Source organism: Pavona decussata, unplaced genomic scaffold, assembly GCF_977016875.1.
Source record: "Pavona decussata unplaced genomic scaffold, jaPavDecu1.1 SCAFFOLD_91, whole genome shotgun sequence".
Lineage (NCBI taxonomy): Eukaryota > Metazoa > Cnidaria > Anthozoa > Scleractinia > Agariciidae > Pavona > Pavona decussata.
Genome location: NW_028145508.1, coordinates 928,132 through 955,510, shown reverse-complemented (window position 1 = coordinate 955,510; position 27,379 = coordinate 928,132). Strand labels below are relative to the sequence as shown.

The 27,379-nt window shown below is 38.5% G+C and overlaps 1 protein-coding gene across 1 annotated transcript; it reads left to right on the top strand.

Annotated features, from left to right (window-relative positions):
• Positions 1-97: 97 nt before the first annotated feature.
• LOC146474101 (ATP-binding cassette sub-family B member 6-like) lies at positions 98-26,888 on the top strand. The gene is made up of 20 exons (XM_085117372.1): positions 98-273; positions 1,362-2,213; positions 3,659-3,744; positions 4,583-4,674; positions 5,746-5,944; positions 6,779-6,868; positions 8,385-8,506; positions 9,476-9,585; positions 10,726-10,791; positions 12,280-12,405; positions 13,303-13,379; positions 14,282-14,345; positions 15,076-15,161; positions 16,676-16,838; positions 18,032-18,105; positions 19,333-19,433; positions 20,702-20,814; positions 21,267-21,361; positions 22,842-22,910; positions 24,264-26,888. Exons 2-20 carry the CDS (start codon positions 1,401-1,403, stop codon positions 24,400-24,402), a joined length of 2,685 nt encoding a protein of 894 aa, XP_084973498.1. The 5' UTR covers positions 98-273; positions 1,362-1,400; the 3' UTR covers positions 24,403-26,888.
• The last annotated feature ends 491 nt before the right edge of the window (positions 26,889-27,379 follow it).

The following is a 27,379-nucleotide window of genomic DNA, read 5'->3' as shown; positions in this document are numbered from 1 at the left end:
GTCTGTCTTTTTGTTTACTTCGCTTAAACATATTGAAACACAGAATTCGTTTATTTAGAACAATTTCTGGAAAAGTGCTATACATTCTTTCGAAATCCTTGAAAATTTATGGCAAATATCCGTTGGTACTCGATTATCGAACCGAGGATGACCCGACAACGTCTCGAGAATTTTGGACGAATTCTAGGCACCAGGCTCTTGACAAAGTCATGAATATTCTCAATTTTGATTCACAATGCCGGTGTCGAGTTTCAGCAAGAGTGCTTTGTGAAGGTACGTCTTTTATTTTAAAGCAAAAACCTCAAGTTTAGGTTAAAATAACAATTTGTCAGTTCTATATACAGCTGCACAAGACATGATTTGATGTTTAGGTTCAATAAGACCCCAAAACTTGCGCTTAAACTTCCTCTGGTTCCAAGTCTGTTTATGCACCAAGAACAGAAAGTTAATTAAGCTTGCTTTTAGCTTATAGCCCGAAGGGCCCACTTCTTGACTGTGGAAATGGAAAACAAAAAAATGGAACCTCAAGAAAATATCTGTTTAGTCCACAAATTATCTCAAACATTTTAAAATGAGCTGTCACTGAGGAGGTTTACCATATACCTGCCAACTTTTTCTGAGTCAAACGGGCGATTTTTGTCTCGTCATGACCGGGATTTCCGAAAAAGTCCGAGCCACTTCCGAAGATTTCCGACGATTTTTGAACACTTACGATTCGAACGGATTGTACACACTTGAAAGCTTTTGCGATTGTTATAAAGAGCAAAGAAATGATGCATAACAAATCTGAAATGAAATGAAGTGTTTTTAGAACAACTCGTCCGGATTTGTGAGTCAGGCGTGAGAAATTGTTCTTGATGCATGAGATCGATGTCCTTAGTCCCCAGGCGTGAGACTCAGGCATAATGCGTGAGAGTTGGCAGGTATATTACCATGTGCTTTATTATACCAGAAAGCTCAAGGCAGCTGGCACTGGTTTCCATCACTTTGCAGCACTTATAGTTTGATAGATTGACAGAACCATAATCTTTATCACTTGTTACAACAATAATGGTATAAAAAACATGCCTAAACATTTGTGAACAAGTTTTGGTCATTTTCTCCACGTAATGGATTACCATAGCAACAGTGACTTTAAGAGGTTCTTCAGAGGTACTCAAAATCGAGCTTGGTGACCCCCATTTTTCTTTATCGGAACTTTAATCAGCATGTTGAGATACAATGTTTTGCAAAGTTTAAAAAATCCTACGAGAGGGGTTCAGAGCCACACTAAATTGTTGAAAATTTAAGGTGGCTCTCTGGCAAAGTGGCTGTTACTAATTAAAAGTTGACCCAAGACTCTCCCTTTAATATTTCCACAGGTGACTGTCAGAATTTACAGTCAGTAGACAAGATTCACAATGATTTGCAGTCAGTATTGTGATTTCAATGAAACCTTGTCAAGTCAGTCATCTAAAGATTCTGGTTTGCCACGATGTATCATGGGTACTGTGCCCCCTGCCGTCTTGCTTTTTTTGGTCTTATTACTGTCCCTGATCCAACTATGGAAAAGGAGAAAGATCCATGCAGAAAGCTTTCGACATGGGCTATTGTCTGATGTGGAATCAACGTCTGTTCAGGAAATTATAAGGGATGAAATCCAGCCCAGCAATAATTCCTTGTTGAGATGCAAGCACATTGGTGGGCAAAGTGAACTGGAGGATAGCTTCGTGATAAATCCAGCGGAGTTTGTCCATGGAGACAACCGTACATCATTTTGGTACACATTTCAACAGTTCTTACACATTTGTCTTGTGCTGGTCCCAGTGATCGATGTTATAACAAAGATTTCTTTGGCACCTGAGAGACTGCAAGGATATGTTGTTGTCACTAATGTTGGAATGTTCTTAACTTGGATAATAGCACTTTTTGTTCTACGCACTGAAAGCAAACAGTATTTCAAGGCTCGTGTCGGCAGACACTCTCTCGGCCTACTCTTGTTTTGGACTTTTGCATTCATTATTGAGAATTTGGCCTTCATTTCCTGGAATAATCCACACTGGTGGTTTGGTCGGAAAACAAGCATCCAAGAAGCCGAGTTTGGCTTGTTTATTGCACGTTATTTGATCATGGTGCTGGTGTTTCTCCTTGGGTTAAAAGGACCAGGGTTATATCAGCCGCCAAAGCCGCAAGTGCCAATCAAGGAAGAGCCAACATTCCTGGAAGGATCATCGGTTAGGCTGTTTTCTTCCTCGCCTAATTTTTGAAGTGCATATGAAGCAAAATTTATTTTTGCCTAGTTGTAATATAATGTGTGAAATGTAAGATTCCAAAGTTTGAGTTGTATAGAGTGAAAATTGATGATTTTACAAGCACCAAAAGTTGGACTAATTTAAACCTGAAAAATGGGTTGAGTTTATGACAAAACTCCATCTTGTGACACAATGTTGGGGTCAATAGTTTTGTTTATATTTACTAATTTCTTCCTACAAGGAAAACTGGTGCATTCGAACTCCCTTTGTTTTCCCACTGTTTTTACAACTTTAATTGTTAAGAGCACCAGCAACACAATATCTCCCTCCTCTAGCCTTCTCTTTCACACTATCCATCATATTATACCCAAAATTATGTCAGTGGATACATGTTGTCATGTCATGTCATGTTTTTACCATGAAAATTTAACAACCGTTTTTCGGGTCAAATTAGTCCAACTTTTGGCACTTGTAAAATCATCAAGTGAAGGGGTGCCTGGAAAAAAGCCCAAAGTGACTTCTGATCAGTTGCTAGATTCTCCTTCCAAATTTCCTTGTCTTCGCTTGTGGAACAAAAGAAGAATTTGGTCTTACATCAAAAGTCACTTAGGGCCCTATTCCACGCACCCCTTCAAGTCTAACCCTAGACATCACAAACTTTGGAATCTTACATTTCAAAGGTCATTTTTTATTACTGCGCAGGAATAAATTTGCTTCACTCGCACTTTAATCTACATGTATAGCCCTTGCAAGGCCTTGGTCAAGTATAGTTCTAAGTGAATGCACGTTTCAGTGAAATAATAATAATAATAATAATAATAATAATAATAATAATAATAAATAATTTTTTAAGGAGGAAGCGCCAGTCATATAAAAACATGGTTTTCAGGGAGGTCCTCCATTAACAAGTAAAAATATTAAAATCTAGGGGAAAAAAAAGCACGCACTAACCTAAAAACTATTTACAAATGATTATCTATGAACAATAAGGTGTTTATCTAGAAATATTTATCCATTAAAAGCCTTGTAATGTTTGCTTGGAGAGACATCCAGTCATTACTAAATTGGTAGTACGATACTCTCTTTCCGCATTCCGTTTTAGGTTTCGGTAAATATCTTGGTAACTGGCCATTTCTAGTGTTGTAACCATGGGAACTTCTTAATGTCGATTTAAAACTCTCAAAATGTTGCGGAATGTCTCCTTGTATAGATTGCAACTCTGTTGGCTAGAACTTGGGTGACCTTGCTATGATTTGTGATCTATTTCTTGCAATGATTTGCATTCACTTTGATAAAGTTCAAATTTGCACACAAGTTGGGTGTTTTTCCTTCCATTTTTAATCTAACAGCACATTTCTTTCAAATCAGTACACTTGTTGATTATCAAGCAGTAAGGAGATGCTTAAAATAATTTTGCTGTTTTTTAGGCGATTGATCGCCGAGGACAATCAGCTTTCAAAGATTTATGGCGCAAAACAAAACTGCTATGGCCATTCTTATGGCCGGCTGACAGGTGAGTGAAAACCCTTTATGCCTTAACAGTGATCAGCATCAAATTTCTCCTTGTAATATCAATGCTTATTCAACCCCTGAGGTCACGAGAATTAAGGATATGATCACCCAAGGTGAATTTTCTTGATATTTTAATAACTTCTCCCCAGTACTTTTATAAGAAAAGCATGGGGACAAGATAGGAGAATTTATTCTTTGATATTAGATGGTGCCTCCTAATACAGACTTGAGGTATTTTTGCACAGTTTATGACTATGCATGAAAAGCAGATCCAATAGCAAGAGCTATTGGAATCCATAAAGTAAATTGAGGGTAACAACGCATTTTTAGAGATAATTTAAAGCAACAAGAGTTCTAAATGCGCTAAAATACAAATTATGCAATGTAGGACATTTTTTTCCAAATTGAAGCTTATTATAATAATTATCTCTGAAAAATGTGTGGCTACCCCTAATTTTCTTTTCGTATCCCAGTAGCCTTTGCCTTAGATCTGCTTTTCCTGCATAAAATGTGATGTAGTCAGTAAGTGTTGATTGACATTGATGTTACCATGGCCACCATATTTTTGACACTCAGGCAGTGGTTTTTTTTTTTCCAGAAAATAGAAGAAGAAGAATTATTACTTTTATTTCTGTAACTTGTATGTTTTTAGCTCATATTAGTGTTTCTTTACTTGTTGTGATGACTTTTCATTCAATTTTGGTGCTGTCCTGAAGTTTTTTTTTTTTTTTTTTTTTTTTGGGGGGGGGGGGGGGGGGTTTCCGTACCCCTCAACCACAGAAGACAAAGATTACTGTACAATCATGCAGTCTTTTTCAATGTCATTTTGTTGTTACCAGGGTCCTTCAACTCAAGGTTGTAGTGTGCTTTCTTATCCTGGGTGCTGGCCGTGCAGTCAATGTTTTGGTCCCTTACACGTATAAAATAATAGGTGAGTTTCACATTAATTTTATTGCACAACCTTGTCCAGTATAAGTTACGTATAATTATACAGTCATACAAGTGTATGATAATTATTAATAATAATAATGATAATAATGATAATTACTACCATAATAATACATGTAATAATTATTAATTTATTATAATAATTGTTATATTATTATTTGGTTTTTTCAACTGACTTGACTACGGTAAAGAGATTACATGTGTAAAATGCTGATGTTTCAAACATTGTCCCTTCTTCAGAGCAAATCTTGAATCTCTCTATGGTGGTCAAATTACCTTAACCCTTTAATCCTTAAGAGTGCCAATTGGCACATATTGCCATAACTCTGTCAATATTTGACAGATCTCTATGAATTGACACCAAGATGGTCTTCTGAAGATCTACTCATGAAAACAATGAAAACTTAACCCCCTCCCACATGTGATATAGTTGACCACCCCCATAACTTCTCAACTTTTTTTCCCCTAGAAGTTGTGGGTCTTAAGACAGTTCTCACATTAATGAAGATGTTGAGAGCTGCAAAATAAGCTATTAATAGTTTAGGGGTAAACCTAATATACACAAGGATTGGGACGTTTTTGAACTTTTAAATTTTTCTGTTTTAAGGCCATTTTATCTCAAAGCTATAATTTTTCTCATTCATAATTATATCAGTTATGAAATACACTCATGAGTAGCTTTAAAAAGATACATCATACATGGACATTGAGTTTGTAGTCCTGGATCTGGAGAAAATGTAGTTAATTGCCTTAGGGTTTAAAGGGTTAATCAACCCAGATGGTAAAAACCAAATATTTGTTTCCACTTACCCACCAACAAGTAGACCTGCACCTTTCAAAAGCTCTACAGTTTTCACTGGACCCTTATAACCTGCAGCTGCATTTTTTTGGCGAGGAGCATTGTTCTGTTAATTGTTCGTTCTTTTGTCCTCTCGACCAAACACGTAAGACATTGCAAATGGTGCATGTCGCCCCCCCCCCCCCCCCCACACACACCAACAGAGCACCCATACAGTTTCTCTAGTAACTAACCCCTATCCTTCTGTTTTTGCAGTGAACCACCTCTCACCTGCGAAGGGGGCAATCGCGGACCCCTGGCATCTCATTCTCATTTATGTGACATTGAGATTCTTACAGGGTGGTGGTGCGGGGGGTTTTGGCTTACTGAACAGCATCAAGATGTTCCTGTGGATAAAGATTCAACAGTTTACCAATAGAACCCTGCAAGTGCAACTCTTTGCACATCTTCACAGGTGAATAGAACTTACCAGGTGTTAATTCCTTGAAAATCATGTCTCGGGTTCTCTCTTGAATAAAAGGTACAAATTTGAGAAACAACACATTACATTTACCATATTTAATCGATTAACCACCCACCTTTGATTAAACGCCCACCTTGAATAAACGCCCACCCTGAAAGCCCAAAAAGTTAATAAGCGCCACCCCCAATGTTATTGGCTTTAACATTTGAGTTGATACAGAAATATTCAGCTACAATCATGGACAAGATTCGTTAAGAAAACTGCTAATTTTGTGCATATATTTCAATCTACCTGAAAGAAAATACTGCCTGGAGAGTACCAAACCTTCACTTCCCCTCCCCCTAACTCAATGTTGCTTTGAAGGCTGGACTATATGATGTCCCAGCCTTTTTTTCAGCGTCAGAGCTACATTGATGAGGGGGAGGGGGGCTGCATTGTCGACATATCACTGTAGCGGTCAAATTTGGAGATCGACTTAAAGTTTCTCAACAGTTTTGTCCATGATTGTAGCAAGAGTCAGCATTGCTAGATGAACAAGAAAAGTGAGGTTTGAATGTCATTGTCATTTTTACTGCTGGATAGAGGGGTTGGCCATGCAATAAAGACACCATCTTTTGAGGCTGAGGAAGTGGGGGTGCAGGCAGAGACCACTAGATCTATTTTGTGGTTTGGTGGGTCCTGTTTGAGTATAGTAGTTTTGACAACTTCCCTTGAAAGTACACACTTTTATTTAAGTTTGAAAAAGAATGGTCATTGTTCAAGGAGTGGCCCTTTATCAAGAGAATATCATGATATTTACTTTTTACCTTGTCTTCAATCTCACAGCCTGTCACTCAGCTGGCATTTAAATCGTAAAACTGGAGAAGTGATGAGGATGGTGGATAGAGGCGCCAACAGCATCTACAACCTGTTGAAGTGAGTCTCCTCTATGGTACAGCTGTAGTAAGTCACCCCAATCTCTCTTACTAGATTCAAAAGCATTCGTTTGCGAAAAAAAAAAATTGGTTTTAACACCAGGCATGCATTTTCTTTTGGCTTACAATATCGTTGTCTCCTTCTGTCTCCGAAGACAAAAGACTGTGTCAGAAATGTCAGTTCACTGCATTTGGGTAGCGTCAACTGTGACTGTACCATATTGGCCCAAGCCCAAAGTTTTTTTAATACTCTTAGTTCTGAGATCATTAGCTCTACATCTCTTGCATCCTTCAAAAAATACAAATATATTTTTAAAACATACAATAGACCCTTGTCCAAAATGGCGGCCGAAAATTCAAATAAGTTAAAATTAAAAACATATACCAGCACTAGAAAGAGCACTTTTACTTTAGTAACCCTGCAAAGTTTCAGCATATCAGGTGTAATATCAGCTGAGAAAATGCAAGTTGAAAAATGAAAAATTTACACTCAGGCATTTGTATAACTGGGGGTGTGACGTAAACCCCCAGTCATACAAACGTCTGTAAATTTGTTAAATGTCATCTTACGTTTCCTAAGCTGATATCACACCTAATATGCTGAAACTTTGCAAGGTTACTAAAGTAAAGGAGCTCTTTCCAGTGCTGGTATCAGTTTTTCATCCAGTTCAATTTTAACTCATTCAAGATCTGTTGCTGCCGTTTTGGAGAAGGGTTTATTTGTTATCCGATCTTCTACCTCTTGCTCATCCATAGTTAAGTACCTTGTCATTCTCTCTTGTATTTTGTGAGGAAACTGTAATTTCATATAAGCCTTGTGGTTTTGTTTAGGCTTCCTCACCATGTTTTACCTTCGACTTGCAAACCTTTATTCTGTATTGTATTTTGTAGTGTGTGTAGTATGACAAAATAAAAATTATTAAAATAAAAAGAAGATGAAATAAATAACCCGATCAAGGACAATCCAACGGGAAGGGGGGTCTTAAATGCTGAAAATCTTAAAGAAAAATATGATTGTCCATTTGCACTGTAACCTGGAATTTCCCCCTCTGTTTAGAAACACAGAGATTTTCTGGAACATCACAATTAAATAATAAATTGTTTCCTTTCATGGTTCTATGGTTTTGCAATTTATGAGTTTTCTGTATCAAGTGGTGCTATTAATGAAAAAAAAAAAAACATTTTTATGTAACTTAAATCTCATGCCATAGACATAACAGCAAAATCTAGAGTACAGTGTAAGTCAGTGATTATAATTCCTCTTGACCTTTCTTAACAGTGGACGCAGCCCCATATAGTACTTCAACTGTTCATATTGCTTACAGGAAAGAGGGATGATTAGGGAGGGTGTTGGGGAGTAGGGTTGTACTCCCCCCCCCCCCCCTTCCCCCCGCGGCACCTTTTCTTGCACCAATGTGGAGCAGTAGTCACTGTATGAACAGTCAATTGGTCAATTAGGCCTTGACTATGCGCGCACACCATCACTAATGTCAGCTCTGTTTTAATTTGTACCTTAGCTACCTTTTGTTCACTATAATTCCCACCTTTGTTGACATTGGAGTGGCAGTTGTGTACTTCATAATTGCTTTCAATGTCTGGTTTGGACTGCTTATATTCGTGGTCATGGCGCTGTACGTTGGTAAGTCATGTAACAAGAACCGTAGACCTTTATTGTGGTAACTTTAAATTTTGATGGAGGCCAGGAAATGAAAATCCAATGACACTCCTGGAAAAAACATCTTAAATTAACTCGTGAAAGCAGAATTGAAGCATGGTAACCGTAAAGCGTACAGTACTTGTATCAAACTACGTTACAATGATTCGTGGACACCATGCGGCATTGAGGGAATGAAGTGTGAACTTGACACATTTCATAACACAAAACCCTCCGGCTCAAAGGGCATGCATGCAGCATGCTACTGCGCTACACTTGCACATCTGCCTTGGCAGAGATTAATTTTATATTTAATAACTGTTTCTGGTGTCTGACTATCTGGCACCCGTGGCGCAATGATTTTAACAGCTAAATGACTTCGGACTGCCAAAGAACAATACATGAATGAGCACAGAACACACTCAGATGTTTTTATGTCGTATTTTCTCCCTCCATTTTGCACAAAGTTCCTGTTGACTTGACCAACAAGTTCAATCTGCTTGAGCTCAGCTTTTCTCACCAAAATAATAACTTTCAAAGACTTTGTACATTGGCGGAGTTTTCTACAGGCAAAGTGACCCGATGAGCACGCCATATTTGCTAAAAGTTTACAGCCCAATGGAATGAACAACATTTCCCCCACATTGTGATAACTCGTTCATTGTGCATGCATGCATTCACAAGTTAATAAAACAGCCAAGTTTGAGAGATCTTGTCCTTTAAAATAGTGAAGATTCAAGAAATTTGATGGTCAGACTTTTGTACACGGATGAGCTAGTTTTAACCCATCTCCATACAAACATCATTTTGCCAAATAATTCTGAGACTTGATGACCTTCATGTTCCCTATTTTAGAGGGCAAGAGTGTTGAACTTGGCTTTTTTACACAAACCTAATTGGCTTTTTCCAATGAATTATTAATGAGTTTGAAAAATTCCATATCACTTGTTACAGTGGCCACCATTGTGATTACTGAATGGCGGACAAAGTTCAGACGAGAAATGAATGAGAAAGATAACGCTGCCAAAGCAAGAGCTGTGGACTCCTTACTGAACTTCGAAACGGTAAGATGAAAATTTTGCTAAAAAGTCTAGAGTAATTATAATTATTATTGTTTTTTTTTATCTGTAACATTCTTGATTTTAAATTACTTTCTTCCAGCTCTGACACCCTGTTGGTTCTTTTTTTAATTATTATAATTATTATTATTATTATTATTATTATTATTATTTCATGATTTCTTGGTATAATATTTATTTAGAAGTTATAAAAATCAATGGTTCCTCAGAGTAGTCGGCATTTGTTTTTACTATCTTACTACTAATAATATTAATTGCAATACTAACAATAATGTAGAAATGTTTCTGTCATCCCAGTTTTGATTAGGGCACTTGGTATACAGTAAGTAAACATCCAATGACTTGGGTTGAGAAGATACAGTGTAGGAACTTCTGGAATTATTGTTTTACTGATCATGTATGTGATGTGCTGCTGGAAGTAAATATATCTTATTTGATGGTTTTACATATACAGTGTAATACCCGCTGACATTTTGCTCATTGCTCGCATATTATATGTAAAACCATCAAATAAGAGATTTATTCCACTACAAAAATATTTTGTTATGTTAGCTTTTCTTTTCTCGAAAGAGTGTTGAAATACACCTGGCATTATGTATCTGTCCATCAGTTTCGGCACATGTGAATGACGTAAACAACACAGAAAGCCAGTGAAATCTCTTTTTCCATATTCGCTCTGTTGTAAACCGGTCAAACCGGGACATTGCAGTGTATTACGGTCTTATATTTTGCGCATTCTCTTGACCTTATTTGCCGAAATGACGTAATAGTGGAATAATAATACCCATTATTTTTTGTCTTTTTCTTTTTCTGTATTTTTTGTGTCGGTCACCTACCCCAGATCTCCTGGTTTTGCTCAGTCAAAACATCATCCTAAACAACTTCCACTGCGACATTGGGTAACATAATAGAAAGGCTAGCAAACAAAGTCACCATCTTTTTTGTGACATCTCCCTTAAACTACGTATTTGTTAGTATGACATATATTTATAATTTGCACTTAGACAAGCTTTGATACTACCTTCCTCAAAATTCACTAATGTGGTGTAGGGTGTTTTTCCTTGAACCTTGTTTGATTGCACGTAACAGTAATGGTCATGCTATAATATTGATTGCATTTTTCAGGTGAAATATTACAGTGGAGAGGACTTTGAAGTGGAAAGACTTGACCAAGCTATTAAGGACTACCAGGTACCACTTGGAATTGTGAATTAATGTCAAATAATTAATAATAAATAGCTATCTTAGTGTGGAAGTGGGGTGGTTAGAAGCTTGGACTTTCAGACATCTGGCTTATGGTCAGATGAGCAGAAGGTCATGCTACGTTAGTCTTGTGTTTTCCTTTCTTTATAATATTTTACTCCACATTGTCTTTCTTCACCCAGGTGTATAATTGGGTACTGGCAATGTACTACTGCGGGTAACCCCTTGATAGACTAACATCCCATCCAGGTGGGAGGAACAATACTCTTAGTCACTTCATGCTGGGTTTCCTGTGATAGACTAACATCCCACCCAGGGGGGAGTAGTAATACTCGTAGTCACTTCATACTAGTTATCCTGTGATAGACTAACATCCCACCCAGGGGGGGGAGTCACCTCATAATGGGTATCCTGTGATAGACTAACATCCCATGCAGGGGGGAGTAGCAATACTCCTAGTCGCTTCATATTGGACATCCTGTGATGGCCAAACTCATGAGCCACTTATGCTTGAAGCACAACTAGAACCTATTTTTTTGTGTAGGTACTGCACTTGTCTTGAGACTTTGTTCACATTTTGTGCCAGGTTAGGAATTAATCTGACTGTGAAGTGTGCACCAAATCCTGAGTCAAATTTAGATTGTGGGACGACATGAAACGCACCTGAAGGATTCTACTGTTCAACTAGCCATCCCCAACTGAACCTCCAAATCCAACCTTGTGGTACACCCTAGTCTTGCAATTGTGCTTTATATTGAATTGCAAATTATTCTTGTGGATGCATTCATACATGTAGATGAAATGGCTGAGGCTTGTCAGTCTTGTTTACAGTCTCCTAACAGAATATATAAAACTGTTCTATGAAAGCCTTAAACTGCTATTTAAAAGTGAAAACTAAGATCCAAGCTTTTGCCGACTTTGTTCACATTTTGTGCCAGGTTAGGAATTAATCTGATGCCGTTGATCGGCGAAAGCTTGGATTTTAGTTTTTACTTTTAAACAGCAGTTTAAGGCCTCAATTGGACAGTTTTATATATTGATTTCTTAACCATGCTGCTGAAGGACAACATGAACAGATTATAGTCTCCTAACACTTTACTGACAAAGGGATTAACAACCCTGTTAACTGGCCAGCTGTGAGATTCAAACTCTACAAGAAACTTCTTCACTTGACGGCACAAAAATATTTTAAAAAAGTGCCAAAGAAAGTCTTAATACCCTGTAGTTGTTTGAGTAGAAAGAGAGAACCTGTGGAAACATTTCAAAAAAATAGTGATCCTCCCTCTTCCCCTAATGTTGATAAACAATTATTATTAATGTATCTGTTTGAAATACGAATTTGACTCGTTTATTTTTGTCTCTCAAATTTTCACATTGCTTAGTTGTAACTGTAACATTTTGACTCGTTTATTTTTGTCTATCAAATTTTCACATTGCTTAGTTGTAACTGTAGCATTTTTTTGTTGATACTCATAGGACTGTGAGTGGGAAGTCAACGCATCCCTTGCACTGCTCTGCACTGCTCAGAATACGATAATCACTGCTGGTCTGCTGGCTGGGACACTCTACTGCGGCAAATTAGTAAGCGATGGAAAGCTTGTGGTGAGTGAAATCAATACATCAGCTTCTATAATCTAACAGCAGGTAATTGAATTAGGCAGTCGAACCTGTTGTAAGGAGGATGCCTACTTTTGCTACTGCGCATACGTTCTGCGCATCTCGAGATACTCGGGTTTCCTATGGGTGGTGCCTACTAATACGGGGATATTTTTGCGCGGTTTGAAACTATACGGAGAAAGCAGAACTTAGCAAGTGCTCTTGGTATTTAAAAAGAAAATTGGGAGTAACCATGCATATTTCAGAGATAATAAAGCTTCAATTTGATAAAAAAAAATGTCATACATTGCTTTGTATTTTAGGAGTTTTTTCTCTAAAAAAATGTGTGGTTACCCCCAATTTTCTTTTTGGATTCCAGTAGCCCTTGCTAAGATCTGCTTTTCCTGCATAGTCATAAACTGCGCAAAAATACCTCTGTATTAGTAGGCACCGTCCTTGAGCAGCACATTGTCAAGCGGTCATCCTGTATAAAGTGGCTTTGGTCACCCTTTACTAACTCCAAACAAGGTGTGTCTATTGTCTTGACCTGTTTTAGACAGTCATTTTGTAAAAGGAAACCACTCAAATATAGTAACAAATAGCCTGCCAGGTAATTGAATTTCTAACAACCTGCAACACTGACTCTAGGATCTTGGCATTAATGTTTTATTAGTCCATTTTTATACTGTGTTCTCTTTATCATACCATTTTATCGTTGTAGCTTCTTTATAGAGTAAGTGATTTTGTTGAGCGCTTTTGTGCTTAACACTAAGTTACCTAATATGAAATAAATGGCATTTTTATTGTGTTCGATGTGTATTCTGTACACCTAGCCATTGCCAGACGGTGACAGGTTTAACTGGTTTAACTGGTTTTTAAACATTTAAAACCTTTTTTTTGTAGGTTGGCGATTTTGTGATGTTTGTCTCCTACACGATACAACTCTACGTACCTCTTAACTATTTTGGAACTTATTACAGGTGAGAGAGTGGAAACACATTTTTTTTTTTTTATTTCATTTTATTTTAGTTTTTTGTTTTTATTTTATTAGCTTCGCCTATTACATGATACAGAAAAATAAAGGAATAAGTATAATAAAGGAATAAGTATATGCTAAAATAAGGAATAATAAATGCTAAATTAGGCAGGGATATCACAACAGCGGTAAGTCAATTACAGTGGTCCCAGAGTTTAAATATGGCGATTAAAAACAACGAAAATGGACAAACACATTACGTGAAACGTTACATGACGGACAGATAGTTTTCCAGGATCGTGGGTCCTCTGGGTCGCAGTTATATTTTAAGGCGTCTTCATAATACTTGTATATAATGAATTTAAATTGACTGATCTGAAGGTTGCATGAAAGCTGAAGGTCATTTGCTAAGGTATTCCAGATTCTAATGGTTCTATTAAAAAAAGGTCTGAAAAGTGACAGTATTACATTTCTTTGAAATATAGTGAGTAACATTACGGTGCATTATCCTCGCTGGATAATGTTTGTCACAAAATGTGGATTTTCAAGGCTGTTTAATACCACCAAGAGAAATTATTACGACCCGAGAGCTAACTAGCCTGCAACAAGTCAGTCTAGACACCTCAAGTGTGGCTGGGGTGGCTTCTTCCCTTTTAGCCATCCTTGAGGTCTCTCTGAGGTTGATTTGTTGCATGCTCTGGGCAACTTGGCTCATGTCATCTCTGGCTTTCAGTTACTGCAAAATGGAGAAGCCCGTAGAACTCTTTGTTTAATCTTTTTTTTTTTCATTGTGTCCCCAGTTAGCGTACTTTTGGTGTATGCTAGATGTAGATACCACGGTAATTAAGTCCTCATAATTTATGCTTAGTAATCATGCCATTTATTAAGAACAAACTTTCTTTACAGGATGATTCAGCAGTGTTTTATTGACATGGAAAACATGTTTGACTTGTTTCAACAGAAAAGACAGGTAATTAACAAATTACAGCTCAGTACTGTTTTTTTTTTTTTACTTAGGGGTACTAGATCGTTTTGTTGCCGTTTAAAGACATTTGTGTAGACTAGAGCGGTTTTCAATCGTGTGTCGTAAAACCAAAACCAAAGAAATTACTGTGGCCAATTACAACAGATGTAAACAACATAACGAGCCAATCAGAATTTGAAGCAAATACATGTAACTGGCGCCAAGCGCGGGAAAACGCGTGCGGCCAAAACACGATTGGTTTTGGTTTGGATTTCCATTGGTTAAGAAAGTGGCGCGAGTTTTGTTAACCAATCACAGAGCGTAGAAATGCAAAACCAAAGCAAACACGAAATTACTTTCGACACTCAATCGAAAACCGCTCTAATACAGTTTGATCTGTTTGGACGCTTTAGCTGGAAGGTTGGTTTTTTGCACAACTGCATGTTTCTCTTCTTTCTACAGTTCTTGCCCGGATTTCCCCAGAGTTAAGATAGCTTATTTTTTCTTCTCATCCCTTCAATAATATGTTGAGCTAAATAATGTCTTATCTATCAAAATGCACATTCTTCTCACCTTTCTCTACATATTTCTCACGGTAATAGTTGGGAGAATTTGCTTTAATCAAGAAATTTTTTTCTTTGGTGATCATTACCTTAATTCTTGTGACCTGAATGTTTGATCAAGCAGTGGCATGGTAAGGAGAAGTACTACGCTGATCTTGTTTGTATCATAACAGGTGACAGATGAGCCACATGCCCCTGACATCAAAGTCACCAATGGACTGATTGAGTTTCAACATGTTAACTTTTCATATCTCCCAGAGTAAGTGCTCTCCACTCATTTACAGACACAAGGCTTTTCCACTTTACGCAACAATACGGCTGATGTGGATGTGTTACCAACGTGACGGCCAAGTATTCATGACTCTAGATTGTAGCATTCCTACCGCTCGTCTTCGCGTTGTAACAGATGAGAGAAAACCGGTTTTAGTCGAAAATCGCCTAAAAATGTGAAGGTGCTACGATGTCATGTTGGTCACACAATGATATTTCGCCGTCCCTTTCCCTCAGCCGTCCTGTTGCGTAAGCTCACTAATTTTTCTTTAAGGACGGTGCCTACTAATACGGAGGTATTTTTGCGCAGTTTATGACTATGCGGGAAAAGTAGATCTTAGCAAGGGCTATTGAAATCCATAAAGAAAATTGGGGGTTATTAAAGCATTTTTCAGAGATAATTAAGCAACAATTTTTCTAAAAAGCAGTAAAATACAAAGCAATGCATAGCGTTTTATCTCCAAATTGAAGCTTACTTATATCTGAAAAATGCATGGTTACCCCAAATTTTCTTTTTGGATACCAAGAGCACTTGCTAAGTTCTGCTTTCTCCACATAGTTTTAAACCGCGCAAAAATTTCCCTGTATTAGTACGCACCACCCATAGGAAACCCGAGTATCTCGAGATGCGCCGAACGTAGCGCAGTAACAATAGTAGGCACCGTCCTTAAGACGCATGCTAGTTTTCACTTTGCGATTTTCTTTGAGAGACACGTAAGTTTTAAGTTGCGAGTTTTTTTAATTGTGAAACAGGGAAAACCGGTGTGAAGAGTTCTGAGTTTTTGTTTTGACGACTGACTAGGTTTGAGGATGCTTTCTCGTTTTGCAGATTAATTGGCCGGGTTCGAGAATGATTTTAGTACGGACCGGTTCCTGGATAGTTAATCGGGACCTTCGGATCAGAGTTCGAGCACGAAATTGGCTACGAGTTCGACTTTGAAATTTCAAATCAGTCACATCCCCAGAACTCTTGCTCCTTCCCGTTGTTTACGAGCAGATAAAGGGACAAAAGTTTAAAGAAAACTACAAAAACCTTTAAGTTTACAAAACATGTTTCGACAGAGACTTGTGTCATCTTCAGTTAGTTAATGTACGAAGCGTTAGGAGTTGAATTTATAATAAGTAGACAAAAATGCTATTTATGATAAACAGTGACAACAAAATGAACATGAAACATGGCAATGTGAGAATTATAAGGATAATTTTAGATTTACATGGTGTAATTGTTGATTCAAGGAAGGTTGTTCTCTTTGAATATGAAGATAAAGAGACCCTAGAAACAAGATTAGTGTGACAAGCGGTTATCTAAACCACGCAAACTAGATTTGAAAAGTCGTACTCGTAGTCAAATCTGTCAAATCTGAAGTCCCTAATACTAGCTTCCAGGTTGAAACGTGGTCTTTAACTTTGTGTCCGTGTCCTGGTTCAATTTTGGGGGAAAACAGACTGAATGTAGTCCTTTTCTAGTGGATTATAGCAAGCATTTTTTGGTGTTTCCCACAGAAAACAGATCCTTAAAGACTTGTGTTTCACGGTGTATCCTGGACAGACGGTTGCGCTTGTTGGTCCATCAGGAAGTGGTAAGAGCACTATCATCAGGCTCTTGTACCGCTTCTATGATCTGGACTCTGGAGCCATCTCTATTGATGGACAGAACATTGCAAAGGTTGGTGACTGATAATCTTGGTGTAAGGGTGCTAATAAGGTATATGTTCATCACTGATCGTAGTTTTGACCGTATCTAGATGGAGGGGGAGGGGGGGGGGAGTGATTTTGCCCTCGGCGACTTTGACCCTGAATAGCTTTTCATAATTTGCGCAAACGGACAGAACATTGCAAAGGATGGTGACTTATTATCTTGGTGTCACAGGCTCCTAATGAGGTATATTTTCATCACTGATCGTAGCTTTGACCGTATGGCGACTTTGAACCTAACTATCATTTTTATTATTTGCGCAAAAGCCATTAAACTTGGTGACTTTTTCAGAAAGTTATCTACGAGCAAGTTGATCTGGTCGGTTACTGTTGACTTTTCTTCAGAAAATAAAAATACTCATCCCACTTTTTAAAATTACATTTCTTTAATTAATATCACGTCATCACTTCTCGTTGCGGACCTCAAAGAAAACGTGTTTGGACGTATTATTTATACTCAAAGTGTCATTGACATAAATTCAATAGCCGCGGAGTTAAGGAGGTCCCCCCCCCCCCCCCACCCCAGCCCCAGAAGAGGAAAAACAGCCCGGTCTAGATAGAGTTCACTCAGAATTCCTATCTTTGATCAGAGAATAAACTCTGCTCTGCAGTGTATATAAAGACACTTTAAAGGGGAAGTATCGTTAGGTTTTTGATATCTTTTGTTAAAAATGATGAAATAAGATCTTCAATCACCTGCCAATAATTCTAGAATGACGAGAGGAACGAAATCAACTCAATTCTTGAAAGAAACAACTTGTGATCTGTTCTAGCGCATTTTGGAAACAAAAATGCGAGAACTTGAAAAACATTAGCCTAATATTTTTCAAGTTTCAATCCAAACTGGCCTACCCTGTCTCTGGCCAGAGGCACTAATCGACAGTTTTATTGCGCTGGGGTGGTTATTTTTTTTAATAAACTTGACAATTATTTCGTTGTTTCTGCTGACAGTCAAACATTTTTGGGTTTTGAAATGACAGCAAATTTTCGTGATACTTCCCCGGCTCTTTAACATACACTGCAGAGTAAATTCTCTGATCCATCATTCGTGTCTGGTATCTTTATGGAAGGATTTACAGCCATTTGCAATGTGACGTGCAAAACCTGTGTATTAGATTGACGTCTATTAATGTGTATAATGTGGATATATTGTGCCTCGCACAGGTTACCCAGAAGTCTTTGCGTAAGGTCATAGGAGTGGTTCCTCAGGACACAGTTTTGTTCAACAATAATATAAGGTACAAAATGCTCCGCAATAAAGCCATGTCCGTATTTGTTGGTATTTGTGAAGAAATGAATGTGCGTCTGCCAACAAACACTTCCCATAGGTGAACAGCCTTTCATAAATAGTGGTTAAAGGGAAAGTATCTTGGGTTTTTGACCTCTTTTGTTAAAAATGGTGAAATAACACCTTCACTTAGCTACAAAATAATTCTAGAACAACGAGAGGAAAGAAATCGGCTCAATTCTTGAAAGGAATAACTCGTGATCTGTTCTAGCGCATTTTGGAAACAAAAACGCGAAAACTTGAAAAAACGTCAGCCTAACATTTTTCAAGTTTCAATCCATTCCGACCTACTCTGTCTCTGGCCAGAGGCACTAATGGACAATTTTATTGCACTGGGGTGAAAACAAAACTAGACATTTTTTTTTTCTTTTTGGTTTCTGATGTCACAGAAGTTTTGAAAGGTTTTGAAATAACATCAAATTCGCGTGATACTTCCCCTTTAAGTGATGGCCCCAGCCACATACAAACATTTCATTTTCAACCTTTCACAAGTGAAAACCTCTCCAAAGTGAACTGAAGTTATAAAGCAATAGGCAGAACAAACCTGTAGACCCATTGCACCAATTTGTAGACTGTAACTTAGCACAAGCTAATTTCGTGGCAACTGCGGAGTACGGGATAGAGTGATTTATTTAATGTCACTAACACGGAGAGTGCTTGCGCAATCTCCTGAACCAGAGGAAAAGTGAGAATGATGTATTAATCGGTAAATGACACAGGCATACTCGGAAAAAAACCGAGTGCTCCTATCAGGAGTCGAACCTAAGACCTTCCGATTACTAGTTCGGATGCTCTACCACTGAGCTACAGGAGACTCGTGGGAGCTAAGAGCTAAGAGGTAAAGTGCTTGACAATAATCCGGATCGAATTGGAATGTGGAAATGTTGATTTTTGAGGATCAATTTAAAAGCATGACTGTTCAGTGGCTTGGCAGCTCGTCAGAGTACGAAAAAACATTGTGGATAACAAAAAGAATGGAATGTGGTGAGGAGATTAATTAGGGGGGAGGGAGGGGGTGGGGGAGAGAGGAAAAGTGAGAAAAAAGGAGAGAGAACTGGTAGCAGGGGAGCACTTTTTCCTCCCCTCCTCCCCCTACCCTTCCCCGATTACGCCCGATACACAGGTTAGGAGGAGACAAACCCTGCAATATAAACCGTTTTTCTGTTATGCGTACCAGGTATAACATCCAGTATGGGCGGATAGGCGCCGCAGACAATGAAATAGAAGAAGCAGCAACAGCAGCAGACATGCATTCCAGGATTCTTACTTTTCCAAACGGTACGTGTCACACTAAAGGATTTTAATGGTTAGCAGGTGTACCTCGACAGTCAATGTGTACAATTTATGTGAACCTTAAAGGAGAAGTGTCACCGATATTAAGTGTGCTTTTGAATAGCGAAAAACATATTTGTATTGATGGAAATGTTAAAATAATGGTTTAGTATTGTTAACAAGTACCCTACGAGTATACATAAGGTAGTATTTTTTTATCCTTTGCTGCGGATAGCTTGGATGGAAATGGATTACAACTTGAAAAAATCGGCAATTTTTTCAAGCTTTCCCCGTATATTTTGGGGAAAGTGCTAAAAACTGATTTATAGATTGTTCTTCATGGGAAAAATCAGTTAATATTTTCCTCCCGGTGCTCTACCAACAATTTCATGCTAGAGAAAAGGTTCTATGTTAAATATTTGAGTAGCTTTGATTAAAATACAGCGAAATCTTCGTGACAGTGTCCCTTTAAAATAGATTACTTAATCGCAAAAGATATCGGGTGAGTAAACTTACGAGTAAAAAAATGTCCCATAGTATTTTATCTAAACCAAAGTACTGTCGGAAACATTTCACCATTTTCGTCTTTAAAGTAGCAGAACTTAATGTTTTTGCACGGTTTATAACTATGCGAAAAAAGCGGATCTTAGCAAGATATTTTTAAATCCAAAAAGAAAATTGGGGCTAACCATGCATTTTACAGATCTAATTAAGCAACAATAATTGAAATAAATTAACATATATAACAATGTATGGCTTTTTTTGTTTTTTTGTTTTTGCGAATTGAAGCTTAATCTCTCTGAAAAATTCGTGGTCACCCCCAATTTTCTTTTTTCAATTTTAATAACCTTGCTTAGATCTTCTTTTCTCGCATAGTCATAAACCGCGCAAATATCTTTGAATTAGTAGCCACCGTCCTAAAGAAATCAGGAAAGGTTCCTTCGAACTTCCTCCATCACATATCTTATTCAACCAAAAAATTTTGTGGTAATAGGTGTGAATTTGTCGATTGAAGTGGAGCATTCGTAACATGGGTACGAAGTTCGTACCCTGTTATCGCTTGAGGACTTCTTGTCATCGCCTTCTCAGAAGGTAAACTTCTTGGAGAAAAAAATTGTTGCCACAGTGTAAAAGGTGTAAAAACGCTGCTATTCCTTCCCCTCTGAAATCGATTCACGCTCGAATCAATCTGCGGAGCATGCGCACTCATTTCGCCGCTGTGTCGAGGCACCGTCCTTACTTTGTGTCATGCGCACTACTTTTCCTTTCTCCAGGTTACGAAACAATCGTCGGTGAACGCGGGCTCAAGCTCAGTGGAGGTGAGAAGCAGCGCGTGGCGATTGCAAGGACACTTTTGAAGAACCCTCCGCTTGTCCTCTTGGACGAGGTAAGGTTTACACCCAGCCAATCTGATGAGTATTGTTCTCTCAAAAACCGTCGTTCAACCACGGCAATGTACAATGTAGCCGAACTATCCAGTAACAGAACTGGTGGGAACGGTCTTAAGTTAGCACTGAGAATGAAAATTTACTGTCATGTGCTCACGCTCTCCATAGAACCTTGCATTTGGGCATTTCACGTTGTTGTTCGGCCGAAGATGGCGACGAAATGTATCAAAACTTGTAATGCACGTGCACAGCATTGTTTAGCTCATTAAGCCTTTTCTTTATTGACGTTTTCGTTGCCGTCGGCTTCGTGTTTGCGTTAAGTCCCTAGTGAATAACACTCTCCTAGGCACGATTTACTTGGGTGTTTATTTTTTTTCGCGTACAATTTTAGGAGCGTTTTTTGCGGCGATCTTATGTACAATTTTCCGTTATGGTTTTCAATTTGTTTCAGGCGACGTCTGCCCTCGATACCCAGACAGAACGCAACATTCAGGCTTCTTTAAACAGCATGTGCATCAACAGGACAACCATCGTAGTTGCTCACAGGTGAATGGGCTGCGATGTTCTCTTCACTGTTTTCCACATATTTCTTCTTTAATTGTTGGGAGAATTTCGTGAAAAAATCATTTTCTTTATTCTTGTTACCTATACGATAGCTCAAGTGGTGACATTGTAAGAAGAAATCATGTACTAGAGCGGTTTCCAATTGAGTGTCGTAAAACCAAAACCAAAGTAATTACTCTGGCCAATCACAGCAGATGTAAACAACACAACGAGCCAATCAGAATTCGAAGCAAATACATGTAACTTGCGCCAAGCGTGGGAAAACGCGTGCGGCGAAAACACGATTGGTTTTGGTTTCAATTCCCATTGGTTTAGAAAGTGGCGGTTAAAGGTTAAAGGTTGGTTAAACGAAAGGAGCTATGTGACAGGAAATCTGCTATATTTTTCGTGTTTTTTTTTTTTTTTTTTACGTTTTTTCTTTGTCATGACTGTGCTTAAATTTTGACTAAGGACTCTCGTTCACACACAAAATGCCCCTAGAACACCATGAGGAGTATAGCAAGCGAATTAATTTAGCGATTTAATCGTTTTTAGTTGAGCGGTTTTCGACTGAGTGTCGTAAAACCAAAACCAAAGTAATTACCCTGACCAATCACAACAGGTGCAAACAGCGTAACGAACCAATCAGGATTCGAAGCAAATGCATTTAAAGAACGGCAAGCGCGGGAAAACGCGTGCGAGCGAGGCGCGATTGGTTTTAGTTTGGGTTTTAATTGGTTGAGAAAATGGTGCGAGTTTTGGGAACCAATCGGAGATACGCAGCAAACCGAAACCAAATCAAACGCAAATTGCTTTCAAAACTCAATTGAAAACCTCTCTATTGACACAGTGACAACTTGAAAAAGGTTGGCCCAACCTTTTGAAGGTCCCATCCCGGCCATGAAAGTGTTGCTCAAGTAGCTGATATGGTCCTCTCTTACACGGGCTCTTATCTAACCTGTGAACAGGCTCCCGAGTGAGGAAGGTAGCCAGGTGCATAATTATGGCACTAGAACAGCCAACCACTCTCGATCGCATTCTTGTCGCACAAATTACAGTCCTTGTCGCAGCAATTTACAGTCCTTTACTAAGGTCCCAAAATCTGGAACTCTCTCCCAATATCAATTACTTCTTCATCTAGTTTTTTCGCCTTTAATTATTAAGGAAAAAATGTTTGAGTTTTTATTTGTAAAATCATGAATTGACCAAGCCGCACTTACGCAGCACCATATTTTTTATTTATTAATGACAGCCGAGGTGGCCTCTCTTATAAGCCTGGTGGTTTCTTGAGGTCTCCTCGCCATTACCCTGACTGTAAATTGAATGATTTCTTTTTAATAAGGTAAATAAATAAATGATGATGATGAATAGGGAGGAAAGAGAAACGAGCCGAGCGGAGTTTTCTTTTCGCCCTATGTATTTATATGTTCACACGCTACCTCTTAACTGGCTTTCTGTCCTAATACCTGTTCTATTCCTCTAGGTTATCCACGATCATAAACGCAGATCAGATTCTTGTTGTCCAGGACGGTGAAATCATTGAAAGAGGAAGGTGAGACACACTGTCAAGATGCCTGATCTCATCACTGTTCTCCATCTGTTTCTTATGATTGTGGTTGAGAGAATTTGTTTTAATATCAAAACATTTTGGGTCAGTTATTAAAAGACAGTTTAGACGGTGTTTAACGAAACCACGTTCTAAGCCATTTTCAATTTTGCCAACAGTCATATCTAAACATTGCCTGCTGCTGACGGTAACAAGAAGGCTTGCATCCCAGACTAGAAAACTATTTATCTACTTAAACCCTCTTACTCCCAAGAGTCCCATATGGCACAAAAAGTCATTACGTGCCCAATACTGGGTCAATTTGTATCAACTTTGGACATCAAACAGATCTTGGAGAGATCTGCACAATGGAAGCATAAAATCTTACCCCCCTCCTACATAAGACATGATTTACCACCCCTCCATTTTTTGTAACTTTTTCCTCTTACACTTTTAAGACCAAGTCACCATTTGACAAGAAACTATGTGCTGAGATCTGCAAATTAAGCTATAGTTTATGGGTATACCCAGTGTATACGAGAAGTGAGATGTATTTTAAGGATTATATTTTCTCGTTTTAAACACTTTTCATTCTCTTCTGTTACTTCCTTTGTCTTAGCTGGGATGATTTATACAATGCCCCAGATAAAACCTTTAAATTGGTGTATTACAGTTGGCGTAGGGGTTCACAGTTGCCGTTTTACAAGAATATGACATTTCCCATGGGAGTGAAAGGGTTAAAATAAACCACTCATAAACAGATTTGGAGGTCCACTGATTGTCTTAATCCGCGGCCTAAGTTAGACTCTATTTAAATAACTGGCCCTTTATCTTTTCTGATCATTTCCTTTATTCTCCTCACCTGTGTGTTTGAAAAAGTGGTGATATTGTGAGGAGAAATTAGCTTCTGATCACCATTGGGGCTAAAAGGGTTAACATCCCACCATGATTTGTCTTCATTACACAATCGAATAAACAGAATGGTTGATACGTACCCTTTTGGCCGTTCAAGTTTAATTCTAAGGCCTGTTCCAAACGTCGAACTTAAATCAATTTGACCCGGCAGTGGCACTGCAGTAGTTTCAAACGCATAAATTTATATAAAACTGTTCAATTGAGGCCTTAAACTGCTGTTTAAAAGTAAAAACTAAAATCCAAGCTTTCGCCGATCAACGGCATCATCAGGGATGAGAAAATATTCCGCGCGCGCTATATATATATGCAAAGAGAGTGTAGGGTGAAGGGTGAATTTATATTTTGCACTTGCATGACTTCGCCCTTATGTCGTTATGTCGCTAGTGTGAACCAGGCTTTATTTAGTGAGGTATTCTGAACATTTGTTTGTTCATTTCACGGCAGGCATGACGAGTTGGTAACAGAAGGAGGAGTGTATGCTAACATGTGGCTACACCAACAGCAAGCAGAAGAAAAAGATAAACACGGCGGCATCACGGACAGTGGGGAAGAAGACAGGGACGAGGATGGATCAGGGAGCTAAAATATTGGACGAACAGGGGGAATTAAACGGTTCTACAGGAACGAGCTGCTAGATCGCCCTCATCTGAGTGGTGACACCCAAGAATGTGGTATATGCAGATCTTTTGAAGCATAATAAGCAGCACCAAAGCTTCAATAGCTCTCATTTTGAATGGTCGCACTTTAGGATTTGTACACAGACTCAAGAGTTAGAACCACCTTGCACGGCGTAATAAACGGCACCACAGGAAAGTACTGCTCAGTAGCTTTCATTTGAATAGTCTCACTTAAGGATTTCATCCACAGACTTGCGTAATAAACAGCACCACATTAAAGTACTGCTCAGTAGCTTTCATTTGAATGGTCACGCTTTAGGATTCATTCACAGACTCAAAACCTAGAACCACCTTGTACAGCATAATAAACAGCACCACAGGAAGGTGTGCTGTTGTCTAATATAAACCTGATTTTACAATAACTGTCCAAATTCCTGCGCGCTGATTGGCTCGTAGCTATTGTCTATAGGAGTACAGACAATAAAAATGACGTCAGATGTAACGCGCGCGCTTTCTTAACGAAAAAAATAGCCAATTCCGCTCGTACTTTTTCCATGTTATTGTAAAAAACAAATCGACGGCAGTTTTCTATGGTCTATACTCCTATAGACCATAAAATGACGCCGTAAAATGTCCAAAACTTGGCAGTGAAACCACTCGCCTGCGGCTCGTGGTTCCACTTGAGTTTTGAACATTTTTGACGTCATTTTATGGTCTATAAGAGTATAGACCATAGAAAACTGCCGTCGATTTGTTAAGTGGTTTATGACTATGCGGGAAAAGCAGATCTTAGCAAGAGCTATGGGAATCCAAAAAGAAAATTGGGGGGTAACCACGCATTTTTCGGTGATAATTAATCTTCGATTTGGGAAAAAAAATGCCATACATTGCTTTGTATTTTAGCGCTTTTTTAATAATTGTTGCTTGATTATCTCATAAACAGCGCAAAAATACGTCTGTTTTAGTAGGCACCGTCCTTAAGTAGATAAATATTCTTTTAGTTACTGCTTTATACTGGCCCTCCTGGCACTGATAGCAGTAAAAAATGTTTTGTTATCCGGATTAATGGAGTACAATATGCTTAAACCGCGGTTTTGTCAAGCCTCGTCTGAATATCGTTTGTATAACCGGCCCTTGAAGTTCAGAGATCGAAGAGGAATTTTCAGACCAAAATATGTTAGGTCGAATCAATGGCCGTTTCTGTAAAATCCATAGCAGTTTTCAGCGAAATAATGCGCAATACAATTCAATGGAATCACCTCAAACGATTGGTGCATTTATTTCCTTTATCAGATATTTATTAGGTTCTTATTTAAGATAATATGTCAAGTAATATAATATGGAGCGGACAGGGCGGCTTGATTCGGTCCAACTTGAAACCTTGCGGCCGTTGAAGGCGAAAACAGAGCTGTTGTAGGTATCACAAATGTGCACAGTTTTGTTTAATGTTCACACACATGATGATAGCTTGCTCAATAATAAATAATCTTATGATGCTTTTCAAAAGCAATCTTCATCGCAAACCCGTCACGGTACTGGTTTTGCCAACGTAACGCCAATCTCGTACCCAGTCCTCCGGCTCTTTGGCCATTGGCCACCGGCTGGTCGCTGGCCAGAGAGCATGAGGATTCTGGGTACGAGTTTGACGTAACGCACCAATCACTGTCAAGCTAATCACTGTTAAGCTTGGCTCGGAGGGGAAGGAGGGACCTGGGTAGACGTAATTCATTAATTCATTTGAATTTTTATTTCTTCGCCGAGGGGTAAAATCGCATCTAAGATTGTCGCAAAAATCTCTCCTAAAATGGCATATAAAAAGCCTTGTTGGATTTTTAAACTGCGGGTTTTGTCTACTGCGAGTGGATTATTCGTGATCTCTTCGAAATTACGCGATCATAGTTTAGTGTTCCTCGCTGTTGTTGTTATAACCTGGTAATCAAATATAGGAGAACCTAGGAATTGGAAATAATTAATATCAAATGGTTTTAACCATTTTAAACGGTGTTTAATATCAAGGATTATGAGCCCCTGCTACGGAAATGCGTGTAGACAGTAAAGAGTAACCTTAACTTGTGCTTAAAATAAAACATTGAGCAGTGAAGACCAGTTGTTGTGATGTTGTCTCGCTAGTTTCCGGGGTCTACATGCAGTTACCTGAAAGCTAAGAATTGGCGAAAATTTTAACTGTCAGCTGAGAAATAGCGTTTTGTTTAAAAATGATAGCTGACTCGAACGCGAAAAAAGGCGTTAGCTGAGATGGTTGAAGTTTGCACAGAGGTAATGAGGTAGTGACCAACACGAAATCCTTGCTCCTTTGGCCACTACGCACTTCTTCCGTAGAATGTAAAATCACTAAATAAATTGCTTTGCACGTTTAATTTTTTTCTTACTATAAGTTATATTGTATTTCGTTGTAATAAGTGTGAATAAAAAAAATGAAAATTGAATTGCATGAGTATAGTGCGAATTTCACTTGCTGCGGCAGCCTATTTCAACCCAGTTGTATTTTTAATTAGGCCTTAGTGAATTTTATTGCCATCTTCAGCAATACATTTTGAAGACCTCCCCCGCCACCCGCAGCGATGATTCTTCACAGCTAATCCAGCCTTGTTCCCAGGGTCTCTCCTCCTGACGTATGAAGAGGGGAGACCCTGGGAACGAGGCTGAGTTAATCCGAATCCAAGTTGAATAAGCCTGCGAACAGACATTGCACTTAGCTTTTGTTAGTTTTCCCTGGTACGTTTTTCCCTCGTAAGTCACAAACATCTTTTATCTATGTTTCGTGCACAACATTTTTTTCACGAACCACAAAAAACGCCTCTCAGTGAACTCGAGAATCGCTTCTTACAGCGCCGCTATTGACTCGATAATGGCCAGTGTGACCCTGTGAGTGAAAATTGGAAGATGACCAATTCCAGAACCTTTGGCTTTAATGGCGAAATT